Consider the following 19,044-nt stretch of genomic DNA (forward strand, 5'->3'; position numbering starts at 1 on the left):
TCACCAAATCTGGTTGGATTTTAAATAAGAGGTCTGAAGCGCAAGACCCTTCTATATATCATATTTCATTAAGATCTGATTACCTGTTCGTAAGCTACAAATACCTCATTTTTCCTGATTTTTCCGAGTTCCCCCACCCAAATCCCCCAAGGAGAGCTGATCCGGGCTGGTTATGTCAGTCACGTATCTTGGGCTGGTGCTTATATTTCCCACCAAGTTTCATCCTGATCTCTCCACTCTAAGCGTTTTCCAAGATTTCCGGTCCCCCCAACTATCCCAATAACATTGGATCCGGTCGAGATTTAAAATAAGAGATCTGAGTTACGATGTCCTTCTAAATATCAAATTTCATTAAGATCTGATCGCCCGTTCGTAAGTTAAAAATACCTCATTTTTCTAATTTTTCAGAATTAACCCCCCCCCCCCGCACAACTCCCCCAAAGAGAGCGGATCCGTTCCGGTTATGTCAATCACGTATCTAGGACTTGTGCTTATTTTTCCCACCAAGTTTCATCCCGATCCCTCCACTCTAAGCGTTATCTAAGATTTTAGGTTTCCCCCTCCAACTCCCCCCAATGTCACCAGATCCGGTCGGAATTTATAATAAGAGCTCTGAGACACGATATCCTTCTAAATATTAAATTTCATTAAGATCTGATCGACCGTTCGTAAGTTAAAAATACCTCAGTTTTTCTAATTTTTCCAAATTGGTAAATACCAAGTGCCATAAAAAGAAAAAAATATGTCTCATAACACACAAACAAAAAAAAAATTGTCCAAAAGTAGCATACTGAATTTTTTACTCACTTCAATTTTTTTTAAACTGCAAGAAAAAGATTTTCTAAATTCTACACTTTAAAACGCATTTTGAACAGTACGGATCATCCATGAATTTGGCGAGAGCACAGACTCAACGTTGGCTTTCATAGCACCAAAAAGAGATCTTGGTATCAATAATTGTAAATTATTATTGCAGATTATTCTTATAAATATTTTGAAGCATAGCCGTGACGCAGGTTTACACAATACCATCTATGAATCTCTCACAATTGTCGACAACAATTATTGAAAAATTATTAAGCTCAGCAGAGGATGCAAGTGCAAAACGAACAGACAAAACACTGTCAAAAATAGCAACCCCAAGAATCTTAACTTTTATGATTGTTTTTATATTTTTGAGACACGATATTTCAACTATTTTTACGTTTTTATTTTAATTTGATAGAAATAGCAAAATTTATTAAAAAAAAGACTAGATAGAGCAAGATAATTTTAAAATAGCAGGAGTCTATCTCATTTAATGAACTCAAGAAACTCTAACCAATAACAAAAGCTTTAACTGCAATAATTTAACTCTTGGGACGAGGGATAGCTTTTGGGCTAATTTCTGGGGAAGAGTCTGGTAAATTTTTTGCTTGACAGTATCATTGCGAAAAGTATGCTTGATTAATATATTCCTATCAATATTTGAGAATTTTTTCATTAAAATTTGAATTTCACATTCGGAGTTCCCACAATATTTTTTGTTTTTACTTGGTAAACTAATACTTTATAATTACTTGAAGTATTCTTAGTGTTGTTAGAATAAAAATACTAATTAAGTCATGTAGTATACAAGAAGAAAGGAAAACAAGAGAGGTTTATTTTTTGCATAGGCACTTACCCGGTTTTGCGCCTTTCTCCCAGTGAAAGCTCATCAGGTGCTTTTTCTGGTTTAGAATCAATCAGCTCAATTTCATAAACTATCGTAGCATTCGGGGGAATCTTTGGTGGTACTCCTATTTCACCATAGGCAAATCGAGGAGATGTTTCAACTTGACATATTTCGCCCAATTCCATCAAAGCAACGATTAGATCAAAGGCATGGATTACCTTTAAGACAATACATATACTAACATTTAATACATGTAGATACACTCTTTCAGCTTAATGAAGCAATATTGCACTGACTTTTAAGCTACCATTCTTTTTGAAAAGATTCAATTTTTAACATTTTTTTTAATCTTCCGGCGGTTGTTGCCCAAAAAGCATGGCGTGGCTCCAAGATTACCACCCAGTCAAACCCTCTGAGGAAAAAGTACCATAATGCCCTTTTTATTATTCTTTAAAAACCTAGCTTTAAGTTGGGTATAGTTTATACCTTTTTGTTTTTGCCCTTTTTATTATTCTTTAAAAATTTAGCTTTAAGTTGGGTATAGTTTATACCTTTTTCCGCAAGCCTTTTCATTTTCTTGTCTTTCAAGCAATAAGTTGGATGTTGTTGGGGTTATTCAAAGCAAGCCAATGCACTTAACTGAAACTCGCGCCTCTTACATGAAAGAGGAGAAAATAGAGAGAAAAAAGAAACTAGAGTAATGTTTTAAACATATGCAACTTTTCTGTTAATAGTTAATGTACATCTATAGCCAAAGCTGGTAGCTCCCACGAAAAGTATTCTAAATAACAGTAGTACTCAGAAAGTATTCTGATCTATCTCGGTAAATCATACAAGTAGATTTCTCCTGTCTGAAAACCCAATACATAAATAGCCAGTTTTGTTATAAACAGGCTATTTATGAGAGTTATAGAAAAAATATAAAGGAAAACAAAATCGAAGAAAAATGACAAGCAAACATAGAGAATTCGAGAAGCTGGCTAAGTATCATAGCAATCCTTTCGTTTAATTTAATCTATTTGAAAACCCGTCAATAAAAATTTCAAAAGGACAGAGCATTAATTGAAAAAAGAAAAAACAAAAGGAAAACAGTATGTTAGTGTAGCCTAATACGAGCCAAAAAAACTAACTCAAATATAATAAAAAAAGACCGCTAAAATATGGATGACCAGCTATTTTCTTTTTGTGCTTTCACAAAGTTTTGAAACTGCGATGTCTGAGTCTTTTATGCTATATCTAATAAACAATCTTGATTTGTATCCATGGTGGCATGTAGAGCAAGTATTTAACGAGAAAGAAAAAGGCGGATCGATTTTTTTTTTTCTTATTCAGTCTTAAAGAAAATCTTGCACAAAGCTTTAATCATTGTGAGTTGATCTACAGCGCACAGTTCCTGAAGATTTAAAAACGTGCTTTGAAAAAAAAAAAAACGCTTTCAAATGAGATATTTTTTTTTCCATTTTACTACAAAAACAATTTTCGAGAATTTGACAAAAACTTGAAGCTCCCCAAAATAGCAGCGACTCAAAATCAAAATGTATCATTAGAATCACCATGGTAAAAAAAAAAACCTATCAATTCGAGGTCTTGTTTAGCAGAGATCTGCCCCAATTTTCTTTTATTTGACCGACGAAGTTAGAAGGCTAGCCCAAGGTAGTAGAGAAACCTCAAACGATTGTTAAATAATACGAACTTTTATAAATTTGTCTTGAAACCACTAAAACAAATCATGATTTTCGTCAAAACTATAGTTTGTTTAGCCACAAGACGATACATATAATACACATGGATCATGAAAATGCAGAACACAAGGTAGCACAAAAGCTTTGTAAAAGTTGGCGAGTTGTAACGGCTTAAATAAACTTTCTCGGAAAAAATTGGAGCATAGAAAGCAGATATTCGGCGAGAAATGCAAGCGATCAAAAAATTCCAAACATGAGGAATAGAGGTGCCGATAAGGAGGCCTAGATATGAGATACGATCAACTGTCTTAAAAACGGGTTTACCAAAGGATTTATGCTCGTTTAGGTTTTATTATTGCCATTTTATTTCCAAAATCTACTTTTTCTTTTTTTTTACATTTATTACTCACCTATTCGTGAATTATTTTTTCTTCTCTATCTTAGAGTACTTTCTTTCTTAACTTTCGTTCTTTTTGCTTTTTTCAGTACTTTTGCAACTTTGCACAACTGAATGAATGGTATATGGGTTGATTTAAAGCTATGACACAGGTCTTAGGTGCTAGACACGTGCCCATCAAGATGCTTCTCTTCACCCGCCTGCAGATATCTCTTAGTTTTAAGGTTATTCCGACAACTTCTTTATAGTTCCATATTTATCACAATCCTTTAATCGTTTCGAACAAATTATCTACTCTCATCCCAAATAGAAGTCCAGCTTTGTTACCTGATTGATGCAACAAGTGCAATATTGGATGTGGGATCAGATTAAGTCCCCAGATGAAAGGGAAACGTTGCGTATACACATTTTTTTGTGTCTTTCGGAAAATTCTTGGGTAGATCATCAAATCAGTTTTAAGTTTAGAGTGAAGGTCCGTCTGCAGTATTACAGGAAATTTAATGAAACGCACAAGAGATTACAATACCTCAGAATCCCCAAGGACAAATTCAAAATCGTCGTTAGTATCAATCATCAATCCATCCGATAGCTTTCCTGTATATCTTATTTTGCACACATCTCCACTGCTGGGACGTTGCTTTGACTTGCCTTTTCTTAGAGTCTAAAAAAAAACGGGACAAAAATAAATACAAATTATGGTGAAAACAACGTGATTTTATTTCTATCACCAAGTGACGCCCCATAAACACCTTACTAGTAATTTTTCAAACTAAACCGCTGCGTTAAATTATCATTTACAATCGTCACGTAACCATTTTCATGAGGACAAATTTTCCTGCACTAAAACGTACCAACGGCAATAAAAAAGGTAAACTAATAAACAACCTTAAACCGCGTTCCTGAAGATGAACTAACTTTACAATTATTGCTAACAAGTCACTCTTTGTGAATGATGAAAAATTCAAAAATACAGCCCCTTTCATATTGGAATAATTTCTGTTAGTTTTAATGTGGCTCCTTATTTCCAGTTTAAAAAAAATAGTTTTTTTTTATTTAATACTTAATAAAAAAAAACAAGATGTGCAAGAAAAATAGAAAAAAAAAATATTCAGAACCCCCATCTTAAATGACTTTTGAACATAATAACATCTACTATGCATGAAATTGAACTCAAGCTACTTAGCTACAATTTATGTTTTTTTTTTGTTTCAACCCAACAATGCCAACATAAATATATAAAAATACCGCAAGAGCTTAGGCAGACCTTTCATGTTTGCTTTCATTTAAAATTATGACAAGTACACTGAACAGCTGACAATGCCTAATTCAAAGGAAAAAAAAATCTGACACTCAGCGTTACTTTAACATGGACTATATTTACAGCAGAAGTAGCCGCAGTGACAGCATTGCAAATTGCAAGTTTCAGGTGCAACCTCACTGGACCAATATTACTTTTTCTATGAGAAAGGCCTTGCGATGTCAAATTCGACCCAAAGCAGATACACTGAACTAATATTTATGAATCTCAAGAGCACTTTCAAACTTTTCATATGAAGCTCACTCCCCCCCCCCAACAAAAAGAAGAATATCATGATGCAGCTGAACCTCCCAGCCCAGGAGTTTGCCCCTATATATCCTTGCATCCAAATACTCTGTAAAAATACCACTACCCTTTGAAAAAAACAAGCTTATGAGTATGTTTCTCTAAATGTGAGCTGCAATACTAAGACAAAAGGGAGTACCTAAGCTTTAATTTATATCTAGGAAGCACTAGACAGTCATATATCCTTATTCCTTATCATTGAGTAACACGTCATTTAGAAAACAGCTATGGATGCTAATCAGATGAGCATTATATCAAAAGTGAATGTGGTAGATGGCTTCATAAGCTTGTCATTACCAGAGCTTGGTTTCGTGGTATTTGGTTTTTACACATACGGGGAGTTGTAGACAATTTAATATTTTGACCAAGATTCTGGCAAGACTACAGCAATTAAGCATTCACAATTCCCGCTCTCTATTAAGAATTGTAAGGCATTGCATTTTCCACTATTTTTAACTAAAAAGGTAGACTAATACCTTTTTCTTGAGTTGTCCACTACCAAGTATATCAGCCCATGCTCCTTCTATCATGCTTCCTTCAGTTTCAACTTCATTGACGGTTTGATCACCGCTTGCTTTTTCCACATTACTTTCAACTATTCCAGGGTCAGGTACAGATAATATTTCATCCATTTCTTTGTTTACAGATTCAATATCAGAAGCTTCATCTGTGCAATCCTTGGCTGGTCCTGATTCCTCTTGTATATCTTCTTTTAAATCTGTTTTATTTTCTAAGTCACTACTGTTTTTGTCGAAAGTTTCAGTAATAGTTGCTTGATCTGTTTCTACAGAGTCTTGAGCCATAACTTAAAAGAAAAGAATTTTGTTATAGCAGTTACATACGTTTCACAAAACAAAATGCATGGGTAACTGTATTAAATATACTAGATGAAAAGCCGGGAGAACAAAACAAGATTCAAACAAGCAAGATGTTCAGCCAGTGCAGCAATACAGCAAAATAAGAAACACATATTTCAGCAAGGGTCTCCATCAAGATATTGTTGGTGATAATAATAGAAACAGCTAACCACCCAAAAGAAGTCAATAAATAAAGGCACATAAAACTTAGAACAAGAAAAAACAGAGGAAAAACAAGGTATTTTATAAATTGAAAGCCAAATGGTGACTGAAAAAAAAAACAAAACAAAAAAACATTTATATGAACATAACCATTCAAAGACTTGATTGGGTATGGATTCTATTCGCTTCTTTGGACATGGCTAGTCTATGACTCCGTTTTGACTCAGTTATCCTATTTTATCAGCTCTGTTAATTTAATTAAAGAGACACATGTTCATGCCCCCCTCAAAAAAAAAATATTTTAAATATTCAGAACCTAACTGGATGTAAAAGACACAAAATCATTAACCTGTTCTATCTCCTCATCCCCCTTAACTTAAGAAACTCCCCCGTACTTAAAAAAAACAAACATCATAACCACTCAATAAAGAATTCAGCCAGAATGGATTAAATCCATGTGCAGAGAAACAGCGTCCTTTCAGTTCACCACAACTTTCAGCACAATAAGAGACACCTCACCCCCCTAATAGGCCCCATGGCCTGAGTAATAGGAAAGAAAATTAAAAAAAAATCAAACAACTACTGAAATTGTAGTCAAAAACTGCTTTTTAACTATTGAGATTAGTATGATAATTAACAGAAAGCATAAAGCATAGAATCATTATAGAAAAAATAAAACCTTGGAAAATCACCAAGTCTTCAAAACTTTTAGTTACCAGGTACCATAACTAACCAAATCAAGGAGTTTTCAAGAAGATTTGCTGGTGCTTTGCTTCTCAAAAATGTCGCAGTAGACATACAGTCCCTATTAACATGCCTAATAGTCAACCAGTTGCAGAACCTGAGCTGAAAGTTAAAATTTTCAACCAAGAATTCACATATGTTTTTCCCCTAGTTCTAGTACCGTTTCCCCCTCTCTTCCCATATATGATTTATTGAGATGGGAACAATTTTAATTACTGATACAATAGTTTTAAAGTCACTTAAAACTAATAAGTCTACTGGTCCTGACTATGTTCATCCTCATATCATGCATGAATGTCAAACAGTCTTGTCTCAACCACTTTCCTTACTATTTAGCTTATCATTGGGTCTTACAAACTACCATTAGACTGGAACACTGCCCATATTATTCCAATACTTAAGAAAGGTAGAAAGGAATTGCTCAAAATAATTTACCTGTAAGCACATGATCAGTGGTTGTCAAGGTTCTTAAAAAAATAAGTGAATTCTGCAGTTATCTGGCACCTTAAAGCAAGTAATCTCTAGCAGAGCTTTTGTACTGGAAGATCTGTTGATTCCAATCTCCTTGAATCATATGGTCACTTCACTAAGTTACTTGATACTGAGGTACCTGCTGACCTGATCCTGCGTGACTTCTACAGCTTTGGACAAAATTTCTCACAAGTACCTTGCAATCAAGCTATGTGCAGACAAGCTCAAAGAGAATTACCTGCTCTGGATCCTTGCTTCTCTTCACCAGTGATTTTAGTGTTTCGGCTGATTGATGGCACTAGTAGCCGTATTCTTTCTTCTAAAGAAGTTTTGAGTGGTGTTCCGTAGGGTCCTACACAATTTAACATCTTTATTAATGATGCTCCTTCTACTATCAGCAGGAAATAACACTAAGCTGATGACTCGAAGCTTCTCAGACCAAGATTGTCTTGTGAAGATCATACCCTTCAACAAGATGATCTTGAACTACATGGTCAATGTGCTGAGGCCTAAGTTCTTGAATTCAGTGTTGGCAAGAGTCATATTATTCACTTCAACAAAAAAAATCTTGTTCCTCTTGTTTTCTCTCATAGCAAACAATCTCCTCTGTAAATGATGAGCAAGATCTTGGAGTCACCATTGATAACAAATTAAAATTCAGTACTGATACTAAGAAGTCTGCAACTGATGCTAGTTCAAATCTGGGACAGGTCAAGCATACCCTTTCCACTTGCTCCCCCAAAATCATTAGTCTGTAAAGACAACTAGTTCGACCCAAGCTCATTTGAATGTATCTAGCCTCCACATATTTTACAAAAGATATAGAAGTTTTGGAAGACGTGAAGAGATGTGCCACCAAAATAATATCTTGATTCATGAACTTCCTTACCCTGTAAGACTATTTCTATACATAATATAGAATATTCTATACAGAAGAAATAGAGATTATTCTATTATAACCTACAAGTTAATGAAGGCCAACACGCTCCCAACATTATTTCCTATTGTTGGTCCTAATTTAAGAACCACAGGTCATTGGTTGAAACTTGTTAAGACAGTCTGCCCTAACCAGAGTCTACACTCAATTCTTTCCTCAAGAACTGTCAACGATTGGAATAAACTCTATGAAGACACAGTTCCTGCTGAAACCATTCAAATTTTCAAATGAAGGCTGGATGCTGATTGGTCCTCAAGGGAGTGTAATCTCGACTGGGAAGCTATTGATCATCCAACTGCACCTGGTCACTAAACAACGAAGAAAACATCTTCAATCTTCAGCTCTAGAGCTTAATAGCGAAAAATCCTTAGATTACTCCAAGTTGCAATTTAAAGTAAACAATCAAAAAGAAGAAGAGGAAAATTCAATCCCACTTACTGTCATCATTTGGCTCAAATCAATCAACATGGAGTATCACATAGACAAAAAAAAAGAAAAAAAAGAAAGAAGAAAGGTGACACTGATCTAAGAACCACCTTGAAAAAAAAATTATTTTTACATATGCAAATAATTCAGAACACATTCTATCACATCTGAAGCAATGATCTTGTTTTATCATAGTAAAGAGCAATGTGCCATCCAACTGTTATTTCTTCTTTCCTTCCTATTTTTTCTTCCAGACACTTTGAAGGAAGGATTAGTCATAGAAGCTTGGGAGGGGGCTGATTCAACTAGAAATTGAAAGTTCTAGAAATCTTGTCTTGATTCAAATTTGAGTCAAGCTGGCTTATCTGCCATGCCTTTTAAACTACCATTTTATGCTATTTTGCTAAGTCTGTTCTCAAAAAAGACATATGTAGCTGAGTAAGTTAAAAGACACTATGTATGTCTACCATTTCCTGTAAGCTGATTGGGATATCATGAAAATAAGAAGGGGGAAACACTGCTATTTGTAAAACCTAACTACGCCATACTACTATATTTTAATTTAATTTGATTAACTGGAGTCAAATTTTAAGTCAGGACCAAGCAAATTTAAAATTGACAGAACTCTTAATTCCAAATAAGCAAGAAATTGTTTAAGTAGACAAAGAATAAATAACCAAAGAAAACAAGATTGAGTATGGGTTTTTATAAGTTCAAAGAAAATACTTGACAGAACAAGTTAAATATTTGGATAGGAATACTACTTCAATTCTTCAACACTATAGGAAAAAGTCTAAAGGATAACTGTGCAAACTCTATGAGTAAGAAAATGCAAACAAAACAATCTGGCTAAAAATAAAACAACAAAAAGAGACAGCGTAGAAAGCAAAGAGAAACAAAATCACCAATTGAACGAATTAAAATATCTAACAATGTGGAAAAAATGACAACAAATAAATTAAAAATATAAGAGAAAATTAAGATTGTGGTTTTTATAAAGCCAACAAAAATATTGGAAAAAACAAGACAACTGCCTAACTCTCATAATATTTATATGGAATGAGTTTTAGGGAAGGAAGGGTGATAGAAATTAATATCTAGTCCCTCTTAGTTTCGAGAAATATTTCTTGTCTAGGGTAAGGGCACCAACGATTTGACAGAGCAATTTTTGAACCTCTGTTGAAATTTTTCTTCAAAGCAATGTGAAATGTGGGCACTATATCTGATATACCCAGATAAGAAAAATATTCAATCAAATAAGTTTCCTGTTTTCAGCAAAAATGAGCTACTGACAATTTTCTAGCTGTATAATGTTCAAACTGTCATCACTTGATTATTTTTTGTAAAAAAGAGTTGGGATCAGCACCAATACATCAAGATACATATTATTTTCTGTAAAATATAGCCATATTGACTTTTTCTTGATAAAATTAAATTGAAATGACAGCTAATTTTATGTTGACATAAATATATTCCAATTATTGAAAATTCTTGTCTAATATAGTGGAATACCAGACAACTAAAAATGTTCCTTCAGCCAAATTCAAATGTAGATATTGGCTTCTATTATGAGATTCATTTCTTTTGAGAATATATTGTAGTGACCTTGTTGAGATTTTTGAAGGACAGCAACAGGCCCTGTCGAAAAATTTGACTCTGTTGAAACTTCACTGAACATGTAAAACAGATGAGAACAATTGGTGTCAAAATTCAAGGGTCCTCTGACAAAAACATAGTTGTCGAATTTATAGGCAATTCCTCAGCAACATGAGATTTTAATGATTATTATTTGTAATAATGTTTCACATAAAAAAACTTTTTTTTTTAATTGTAGTTTTACTGATTTGATGCTAGATTTTTCCATCATCTGAGGCCCCATAATATGGTCACATTTTTCCTTGTGAATCAAAAACTCTGACAGTCTGTGATCTTTCAGAAAGGAAGTCCATAATCGACTGTGCAACACTTTCATTGACACCTGCAGCCTTCAGTTTGATTACGAACAATTCATAACAAACCTTGTGGAATGCTTTGGACAGATCAAGAAGAATCTTTTCGACAGGAAGACCCTTGTCAAGCAGTGTAGTAACTAATTCGTATGTTTGGATGAGGTTAGTGTCCACAGATCTACCAGATCTGAATCCATGTTGTGATGCGGAGAGGATGTTATTGACCTCAAGATGTTCAACTTTTTTGCTTCTACTATCTTGAAAGTTTTATACATTTACACATTAACAAAGGTTGGAGAGAAACAAAGAAATAAAGTAAAAAGAATAGGCATGTCACAAGAACCAGGATCTGCCCACAAGTATTTCAACACATGTCCAATTGGGTTCCAACTTATGTCAAAATTGGGTAACTTTTTGTTCTGTCAAATTTATACATGAAAATGCTCAAACTTAAGAAAATCGAAGTTTTGTACTCTTTTCTGATAAGACTTCGAACTTCTAATCAAACAGTTAGATCAGTAGATGTTTCTTTTACATACTGGAACCCTTTTTAAACCAAATGTCTTTAAATTAAGCTCCTGATATAGAAAAAGAGGTGTTTTACAAAAACTGTTGAATCATCAGTACCTTTATCCTGTGCCTTTATTATTAGTTCTAGGAAGGGAAGAGGTTATAGTGCTCCCCCTATTACAACAGTCTTTTTCTATGAGCAATGTTCCATTATCATAACAATAATGGAACAAGCAAGACAGGGTATCAAGAGCCTTGTCAGAAAACTTCCTGGGGAGTGACAAATTCTACCAGGCGTTTTGTTTTCAGCTATCTTAAATATTAATATTTCTCTTTTGGTATTTAAATACAGTGATTCAATATGTTCAAAAATACATATATAAAGTATTTAGGCATAACAGAACCCATTATAGAGGTTGTAATGGCTTCAACCACATGGAAGATGAAAAGTCACTCAAAATTTCAATTTGTACAAACAATATTTTTTTCTTAAATAAGAACAACTGCTGAAACACAAATCAATTTTAATAACAAGCTATTTTATTCACTAAAATCTTCAGTGTAGTGACCAAGGTGTTGACTACACGAATCAAAAGCAACCTTTAGGAATGATATATGCACTACTTAAGTATTCTAAAATGCTTTAAGGTAGTTTACCTTTAGGAATGATATACACCCTACTTAAATATTCTAAAATTCTTTAAAGTAGTTTTCTGAAATTTAAAGGACTTTCTTTAGAATTGGTCATGCATTAGAGCAATTAAAAAACATAAAAAAAAAATACATGGAAGGCATTACTTAAGCAGAACTACAGTGGGTTATTATTCAGTGGTCCCTCAGAAGGAAAAAAAGTAAGAAAAGAATTCTTACTTCAAAATATAAAAAAAATTATGGTTAGGCTATATAGCCTACATAAAAAATATATTTTAGGCACTTTCAATTTTATTCACTTTTAATCTACTTTTTTCTTACAAAGGTATTGATTTTCCTTTATCATAAAATTGCATGCCATTGGAATTGAAAAATTTGCAGTAAGAATGCCTGTTTTATTTTAGAATTCTAAAGATTTTCTTTGAAACAAAATAATATTTATAGCATTCTTATAACATAACAAGAGCTAAGAGCTCATATGGCACTTGTGACAAGGCAAGAAGAGCTAAGAGCCAAGAGCTCATATGGTATGAGCTCTAACAAAATTCTAAGAATCAATAGATTGATTTAAAAAGAAAATCAGAAGCTTAATGCCGGTCAGGATTTAAAATAAGAGCTCTGAGTCACAATGTCCTTCTAAATATCAAAATTCATTAAGATCCGGTCACCCACTCGTAAGTTATAAATACCTAATTTTTTTTCTAATTTTCCCTCTCTCTTTAGCCCCCCAGATGGTCGAAACTGGGAAAACGACTTTATCAAGTCAATTTGTGCAGCTCCCTGACACGCCTACCAATTTTCATCATCCTAGCAGGTCCAGAAGCACCAAACTCGCCACATCACTGAACCCCTCCCCCCAACTCCCCCAAAGAGAGTGAATCCAATACGGTTACGTCAATCACGTATCAAGGACATTTGCTTATTCTATCCACCAAGCTTCATTCCAATTTCCTCCACTCCAAGTGTTTCCCAAGATTTCCCCCTCAAACTCCCCTCAATGTCAAAAGATCTGATCGGGATTTGAAATAAGAGCTCTGAGACACAAATTCCTTCTAAATGTCAAATTTCATTAAGATCCAATCACCTATTCGTAAGATAAAAATACCCCAATTTTCACGTTTTCCAAGAATTCCAGTTTCCCCCTCCAACTCCCCCCAATGTCAAAGGATCTGGTCGGAATTTAAAATTAGAGCTTTAAAGCACAAGATCCTTCTAAATATCAAATTTCATTAAGATCTGGTCACCCTTTCTAAGTTACAAATACCTCAATTTTCAAAATTACCCCCCCCCCCAACTCCACCAAAGAGGGCAGGTCCGGTTCGGTTATGTCAGTCATGTATCTTAGACAGGTTTTTATTCTTCCCATCCAGTTTCATCCTGATCTCTCCACTTTAAGTATTTTCTAAGATTTCCACACACCCCCCCCAAATGCCCCCTCCCCCCAATGACGCTGGATCCGGTTGAGATTTGAAATAAGAGATCCGAGTTAGAGGTCCTTCTAAATATGAAGTTTCATGAAGATCCAATCACTCCTTCATAAGTTAAAAAACGTCATTTTTTCTAATTTTTCAGAATTAACCCCCCCCCCCCCAATAGAGCAGATCCGTTCCAATTATGTAAATCACGTATCTAAGACTTCTGCTTATTTTTCCCACTAAGTTTCATCTCGATCCCTCCAATCTAAGCGTTTTCTGTGATTTTAGGTTCCCCTACTGCAAACTCCCCCCAATGTCACCAGATCCGGTCGGGATTTAAAATTAGAGCTTTGAGGCACGATATCCTTCTAAATATCAAATTTCATTGAGATCAAATCACCCGTTTGTAAGTTAAAATACCACATTTTTCTAATTTTTCAGAATTACCCCCCCCCCCCCAACTACCCCAAAGAGAGCAGATCCATTCCGGTTATGTTAATCATGTATCTAGGACTTGTGATTATTTTTCCCATTAAGTTTCATCCCAATCCCTCCACTCTAAGTGTTTTCCAAGATTTTAGGTTTCCCCCTCCCAACTCCCCCCCCCCAATGTCAACAGATCCGGTCAGGATTTAAAATAACAGCTCTGAGACACGATATCCTTCCAAACATCAAATTTCATTAAGATCTGATCAACTGTTTATAAGTTAAAAATACTTCTATTTTTCTATTTTTTCCAAATTAATGGGCCCCCACTCCCCCCCCCAGATGGTCAAGTCGGGAAAATGACTATTTTTAATTTAATCTGGTCCAGTCCCTGATACGCCTGCCAAATTTCATTGTCCAAGCTTACCTGGAAGTGCCTAAAGTAGCAAAACCAGGACCAACAGACAGACAGACCAACAGAATTTGCCATTGCTATATGTCACTTGGTTAATACCAAGTGCCATAAAAACAAATAATCATAGTGGTATTTAAAGGATTCTGTTTTAAACTGTAATGTATCCTATTTCATTTTATTATTTAGCTTTACTCAATATCTAACTAATCTTTATTCATTAGCATATTTAAATAATTAAGTAGCCTAGGCCCAAACCCAATTTAATTTGAAATTATACTAATGTTTAATTTCCAAATCTATTCTTAGTATGCTATAGCCTAGCCATAATTTACCTGCATACTATAAGCATGTTACAAATGGCATTTTGTTTCAATGAAAATATTCAGGAATTCTCAAACACCAATGCTATTCTTATCCTGAGATTTTCAGATCCAAAGGCATGCAATCTTAGAAACAAGGACATCTCTGAAAACAAGTCCATAAAAGGTGAAAAAGCTGGAAAATGTGTTGACTAAAATTTGTTGGTAAACTTTTATCTTAAAACATCAATTAGCTAAGACAAAACTGAATACATTACTTCATACCTTTTTTTTATACTCTTTCATAAGTCAATAATTGCTTCTAGGGAAAATGACAATCTAAAAAAAAAACTGGCTGGTGAGGAAAAATTGCCATTTGTAGCTGATTCAGGGATGATAATTATTACTTTAATATAGTAAAATGTTATTTTGAAAACAAATTTTCAGGAATTTTCAAAAACAGTCTTAAGTTCAAAAATGACATCACAGAAAATTGACATCATTTTTGAGGGGTTTTTAGCTCTTTAAAAAATTTCTGGTGAAATCTAAGTTTAGCTACTTTTTGCTATCTTGGAAAGAGGATAGGTTAGGAGAATGAAACTTTGAGGGGTGGGTTGACAGACAAAAGTATATCCCAAGAAGGTATTTTGATGTGTCAAATACAGCCATATAATTTCCCATATAAAATCTGAAGTTTTGAATTATATCACTTTTGCAATCTGATTTCAAAATAGTAGAAAAACATTTTTTCTTGAAGTATTCAATACACTAGCCAATGAATTTGATACAAAAACCTAGTCTTATAGAGTAAATCAGCTTTTTGTGACTTTTTAGCATAAATGGGAGACAGTAACAACAGCAATCAAAGGGATAAAATTAACCCTTGACTGGGCTGCCCACTTAATTCAACAATCTGTCTTGGCTTTTTTCTACAATTGGCCATGACTTTGACTTTTCCCACAACTATTCCCTCTTTTTTAAATTCAAAATTCCGTTGATTTTTGAATTTAAAAAAGAGGGGATAGTTGTGGGAAAAGTCAAAGTCATGGCCAATTGTAGAAAAAAGCCAAGACAGATTGTTGAATTAAGTGGGCAGCCCAGTCAAGGGTTAATTTTATCCCTTTGATTGCTGTTGTTACTGTCTCCCATTTATGCTACACCTTTCCGTGCATGTGTGTCCCTTCACAAATGCCGAACTAGAGTCGTACCTGTTGGAGGTTCTCGCTGGGGAACACATGCAGGTTGACTTACTTGAAAATTTTTCTCTCATGGCTATCACTTCAACATTTCATAAGAAAAAAACCTCTTATCACAATGAAGGGCAAAGTCATGACTTGGAGTAAAAAATAGCAAATGGAGTTAGCTTCTTAATTCTATAAAGGATTAGCATCTTATCAAGATTCAATTACTGCAAAGGCATGATATCATATTGGGGAGAGGTCAAACATTGCAAAAGGGCAGGATAAAAACCTTTTGTAACTCAGTCAAGTTCTAGGATGGACAATGGAGTTTTAGAAGAGTGTTAGTCAAGAGATAATTTTAAGAGAATTTTGAAGCAATACTGACTTGTCCCTAAACCTAAGTTTATGTGAGTTTTAATACCCAATTTGTACAAGTGCTTTTACTGGACAATTTGTATGTAAGTACTGAAATAAAAATATTGTCTATTAACCATCTTTGCATATGAATCCAGACACCAGGTAGTATTCTTGTTGTCTTAGGAATGCTCTCTAGGGACTTTATGTCATAAAGTAAGACCCATCCACCCCTAAGATGATTCTATTGCAGACAATATTGGACATTATCAATCATATACCCCTATCAAAATCTTTCACCCATTTAGCTCCCATAACATTATCACTTTAAGTCAAACCCCCTATAATATTTAGTATGACCATATTTATATTAACAACCCCCCCCCATATTATCATTATTAATACCCCCCCCCCATAACAGAAGCACCTACCTCTAATCCTTCTCCCTCTAGAATACAGTGACTTTTGATGACCTTTCAAAATCTGTGCGATGAAAGTGAATCCTTGCAAAACAGATCAAGCTTAAATGAAGTAGTGTTTTTAGCTTCACAAGTATACTCAATCCCAATTGATGAGATTTCAAAGATCTGCAAATACATTTCTTAAAGATAGAAAAAACCCATTGATGCATTAATGGATACATATGTTTTTTAATTATCTTTTGACTTACTACTACAGAAAAATTACCAGTGACAACTGGAAATAGTATTTAAAATATAATTTCATTCATATAGTAAAACCCCAACATTTCCCTTGGCTTCAAAACTCTGCCCATTTTACACATTTTTAGTTTGTTGAAGAGGGATATTAGAAAGCTAAAAAATGGATGCACTTCTAGAATTAGCATTTTAAAGTACTCTAAACTTGAAACCAAGCTGCTTTGCAGCATAGGGTAAACATTTAATTTTGTTCCAAGTGCTTTAAAGTGTGTATTACTACATATAGAAAGATTCTAATGATAGCATAGTGTTTCTTTGTCACTGTTAGAAAAGCCCATCCATTTCTGGTTGACCCTCTTCTTCCACAGGGCAAACTGAAAATGCATAAAGTAGGCTTGCTTACAGGTAACATTACCTATAGAGCAAAGCATATTGGTCCATGAGCCCTCCAGACAGCAGGACCAGGTCTGTATTCTATATTTACTTGGTAAACCTTGTTTGATTTTTTTTTTTTTCGTTTTATTAGTCTTTGTTGAATAAATATAGAATACAGACCTTACCCTGCTGCCCACAGGGATCATGGACTAATAAACTTTGCTCTGTAGGTAATGTTATCTGTAGCAAGCCTACTTTATGCATTTTTAGTCTTATTAGAGAGGGATTTTAGAAATCTAAAAAATCAATGTGCTTCTCTAATAATGACAAAGAAACAATATGTGATCATCAGAATCTTGCTATATACAGTAATAGCCTACACAATTTAGAGCACTTGGAACAAAAGTAAACATTTACCCAGCACAGTTTCAAGTTTAGACACCATGTGATGAAACTAAACATTTACTGACTATTGAGACTAGTGGAGGCCTATTTACCTTTTCTGAATCATCTACAAATTTTAATTTTTCTTAATATCCATTTTTTCAAAAACATTTTTAAAATATTAGTAATTAAGCCAATAGGTTGTTTTGAACCTTTTTAGCCCTTCAAGGGCTCAAAATATAATTTCCACATTACATATTTGTTGAATTAGGCCATTGAAAGAGCATAAAAGAGGCATCAAGTGAAGTATTCATCCTAGCTAGGTTATGTTGTTGGCAGTAGGCTATAAGCCTAGGACCCTAGCTATACATACGAAAACATGCTAAGAAAGTAGTAGGCCTACTTACTTCATAATACGCAGAGTAATCCTAATTAACACATTTTGAAGGAGGAGAAACTTTGTCTTCACTTCTTTCATTGTTGTAGGCCTAGAAAATCTTTAATAAATTTCTTGAATGCCTTTTTCTGTTTTTAAATACTCTACATATCTAACTAAACACCACCAGTGTCATCTAATTATTTCTCAAAGAAATATGCCAATAGAAAAATAGTGATAAATTAGGTTAGGTTGGATGGTATTTGTTTATAGGCCTAAATATTTTTTGAGACTTAGAGTTTGGACACAAATGATGTGATAGAAAAGCTGGTTCTGAAGTATGTATTGTTCCCTTATATATAGCAAGGAGCCTAAGTGTACACCTCGTTGGCTACTAAGTTACTGATTTTTCTGCATATTATGAAGTTTTCTTTCTTCTGAGGGGGTAAACCACTAACCCTGCATTCTAGAGTGCTGTCTCTGACTAGCCTAAAGAGTTATCATGTTGACCAATCAGGGCTGTTTAAAAGCATTAACTTGTAAAATTTTTAGTTGAAATGTTGTGAATCTTACTTTTCTTCGACCAAATTTTGAGGTTTACCAATTCATACAGAATTTTTCTTTTTCGGTTGGAGTGCCATATTTTGGGGTCCGACACACATAGCTTTTTTTGGGTACTGACTTCAGCAGCTGAGCGGGCAAACGATAGTGGTAATATGATAATACTCTTTGCTTGAGATTGTCAAACAGTTTAACTGCTCTCTCTATTCATCCCCCTACTTTTCAGGTATCAGATTCTAGTATAGGCCCTGAAACGAAAAGGCTTTTTCGGGACCGATTTCAGCAACTCAGTCGGAAAGCCATCGTAACAACAGTATTCAACTGCATGTTTTAAATAGTTGCATGATTGATCTCAACTTATTATTTAATTCTTTAATTATTTCTATTAAGTTCATTTATAATTAAATTTTCATCTTTTTAGATTTCTATTAGACTCATAAATTCAAATAAATTTTAAATTCTATCGTTATTAAACTATAAAAGTCTTTTATTATTAAATATTTATTTATCTTATTATTATTTTGTTCTTTTGATTTTCCTGCTGAAGAGAAGGACA

The 19,044-nt window shown here is 34.1% G+C and overlaps 1 protein-coding gene across 6 annotated transcripts in view; it reads right to left on the bottom strand.

Moving 5' to 3' along the window:
* Positions 1-18,564, bottom strand: part of LOC136033011 (peptidyl-prolyl cis-trans isomerase FKBP8-like) — a 62,231-nt gene extending 43,667 nt beyond the window's left edge. For 2 of the 6 annotated variants that reach the window (XM_065713550.1, XM_065713545.1), the window contains exons 1-4: positions 18,386-18,509; positions 5,813-6,141; positions 4,260-4,394; positions 1,664-1,872 (exon numbers count right to left, since the gene is read on the bottom strand). In XM_065713550.1, the coding sequence (XP_065569622.1) occupies positions 1,664-1,872; positions 4,260-4,394; positions 5,813-6,141; positions 18,386-18,392 (680 nt within the window). In that variant the 5' untranslated portion in view covers positions 18,393-18,509. Of the gene's footprint in view, positions 1-1,663; positions 1,873-4,259; positions 4,395-5,812; positions 6,142-16,564; positions 16,721-17,958; positions 18,035-18,310; positions 18,363-18,385 lie in introns of those variants that run through there. The other 4 variants (XM_065713547.1, XM_065713546.1, XM_065713548.1 and 1 more) reach the window with 4 other exon arrangements.
* Between the last annotated feature and the right edge of the window lie 480 nt (positions 18,565-19,044).

This window comes from Artemia franciscana, chromosome 11, assembly GCF_032884065.1.
Source record: "Artemia franciscana chromosome 11, ASM3288406v1, whole genome shotgun sequence".
In the NCBI taxonomy this organism is placed as follows: domain Eukaryota; kingdom Metazoa; phylum Arthropoda; class Branchiopoda; order Anostraca; family Artemiidae; genus Artemia; species Artemia franciscana.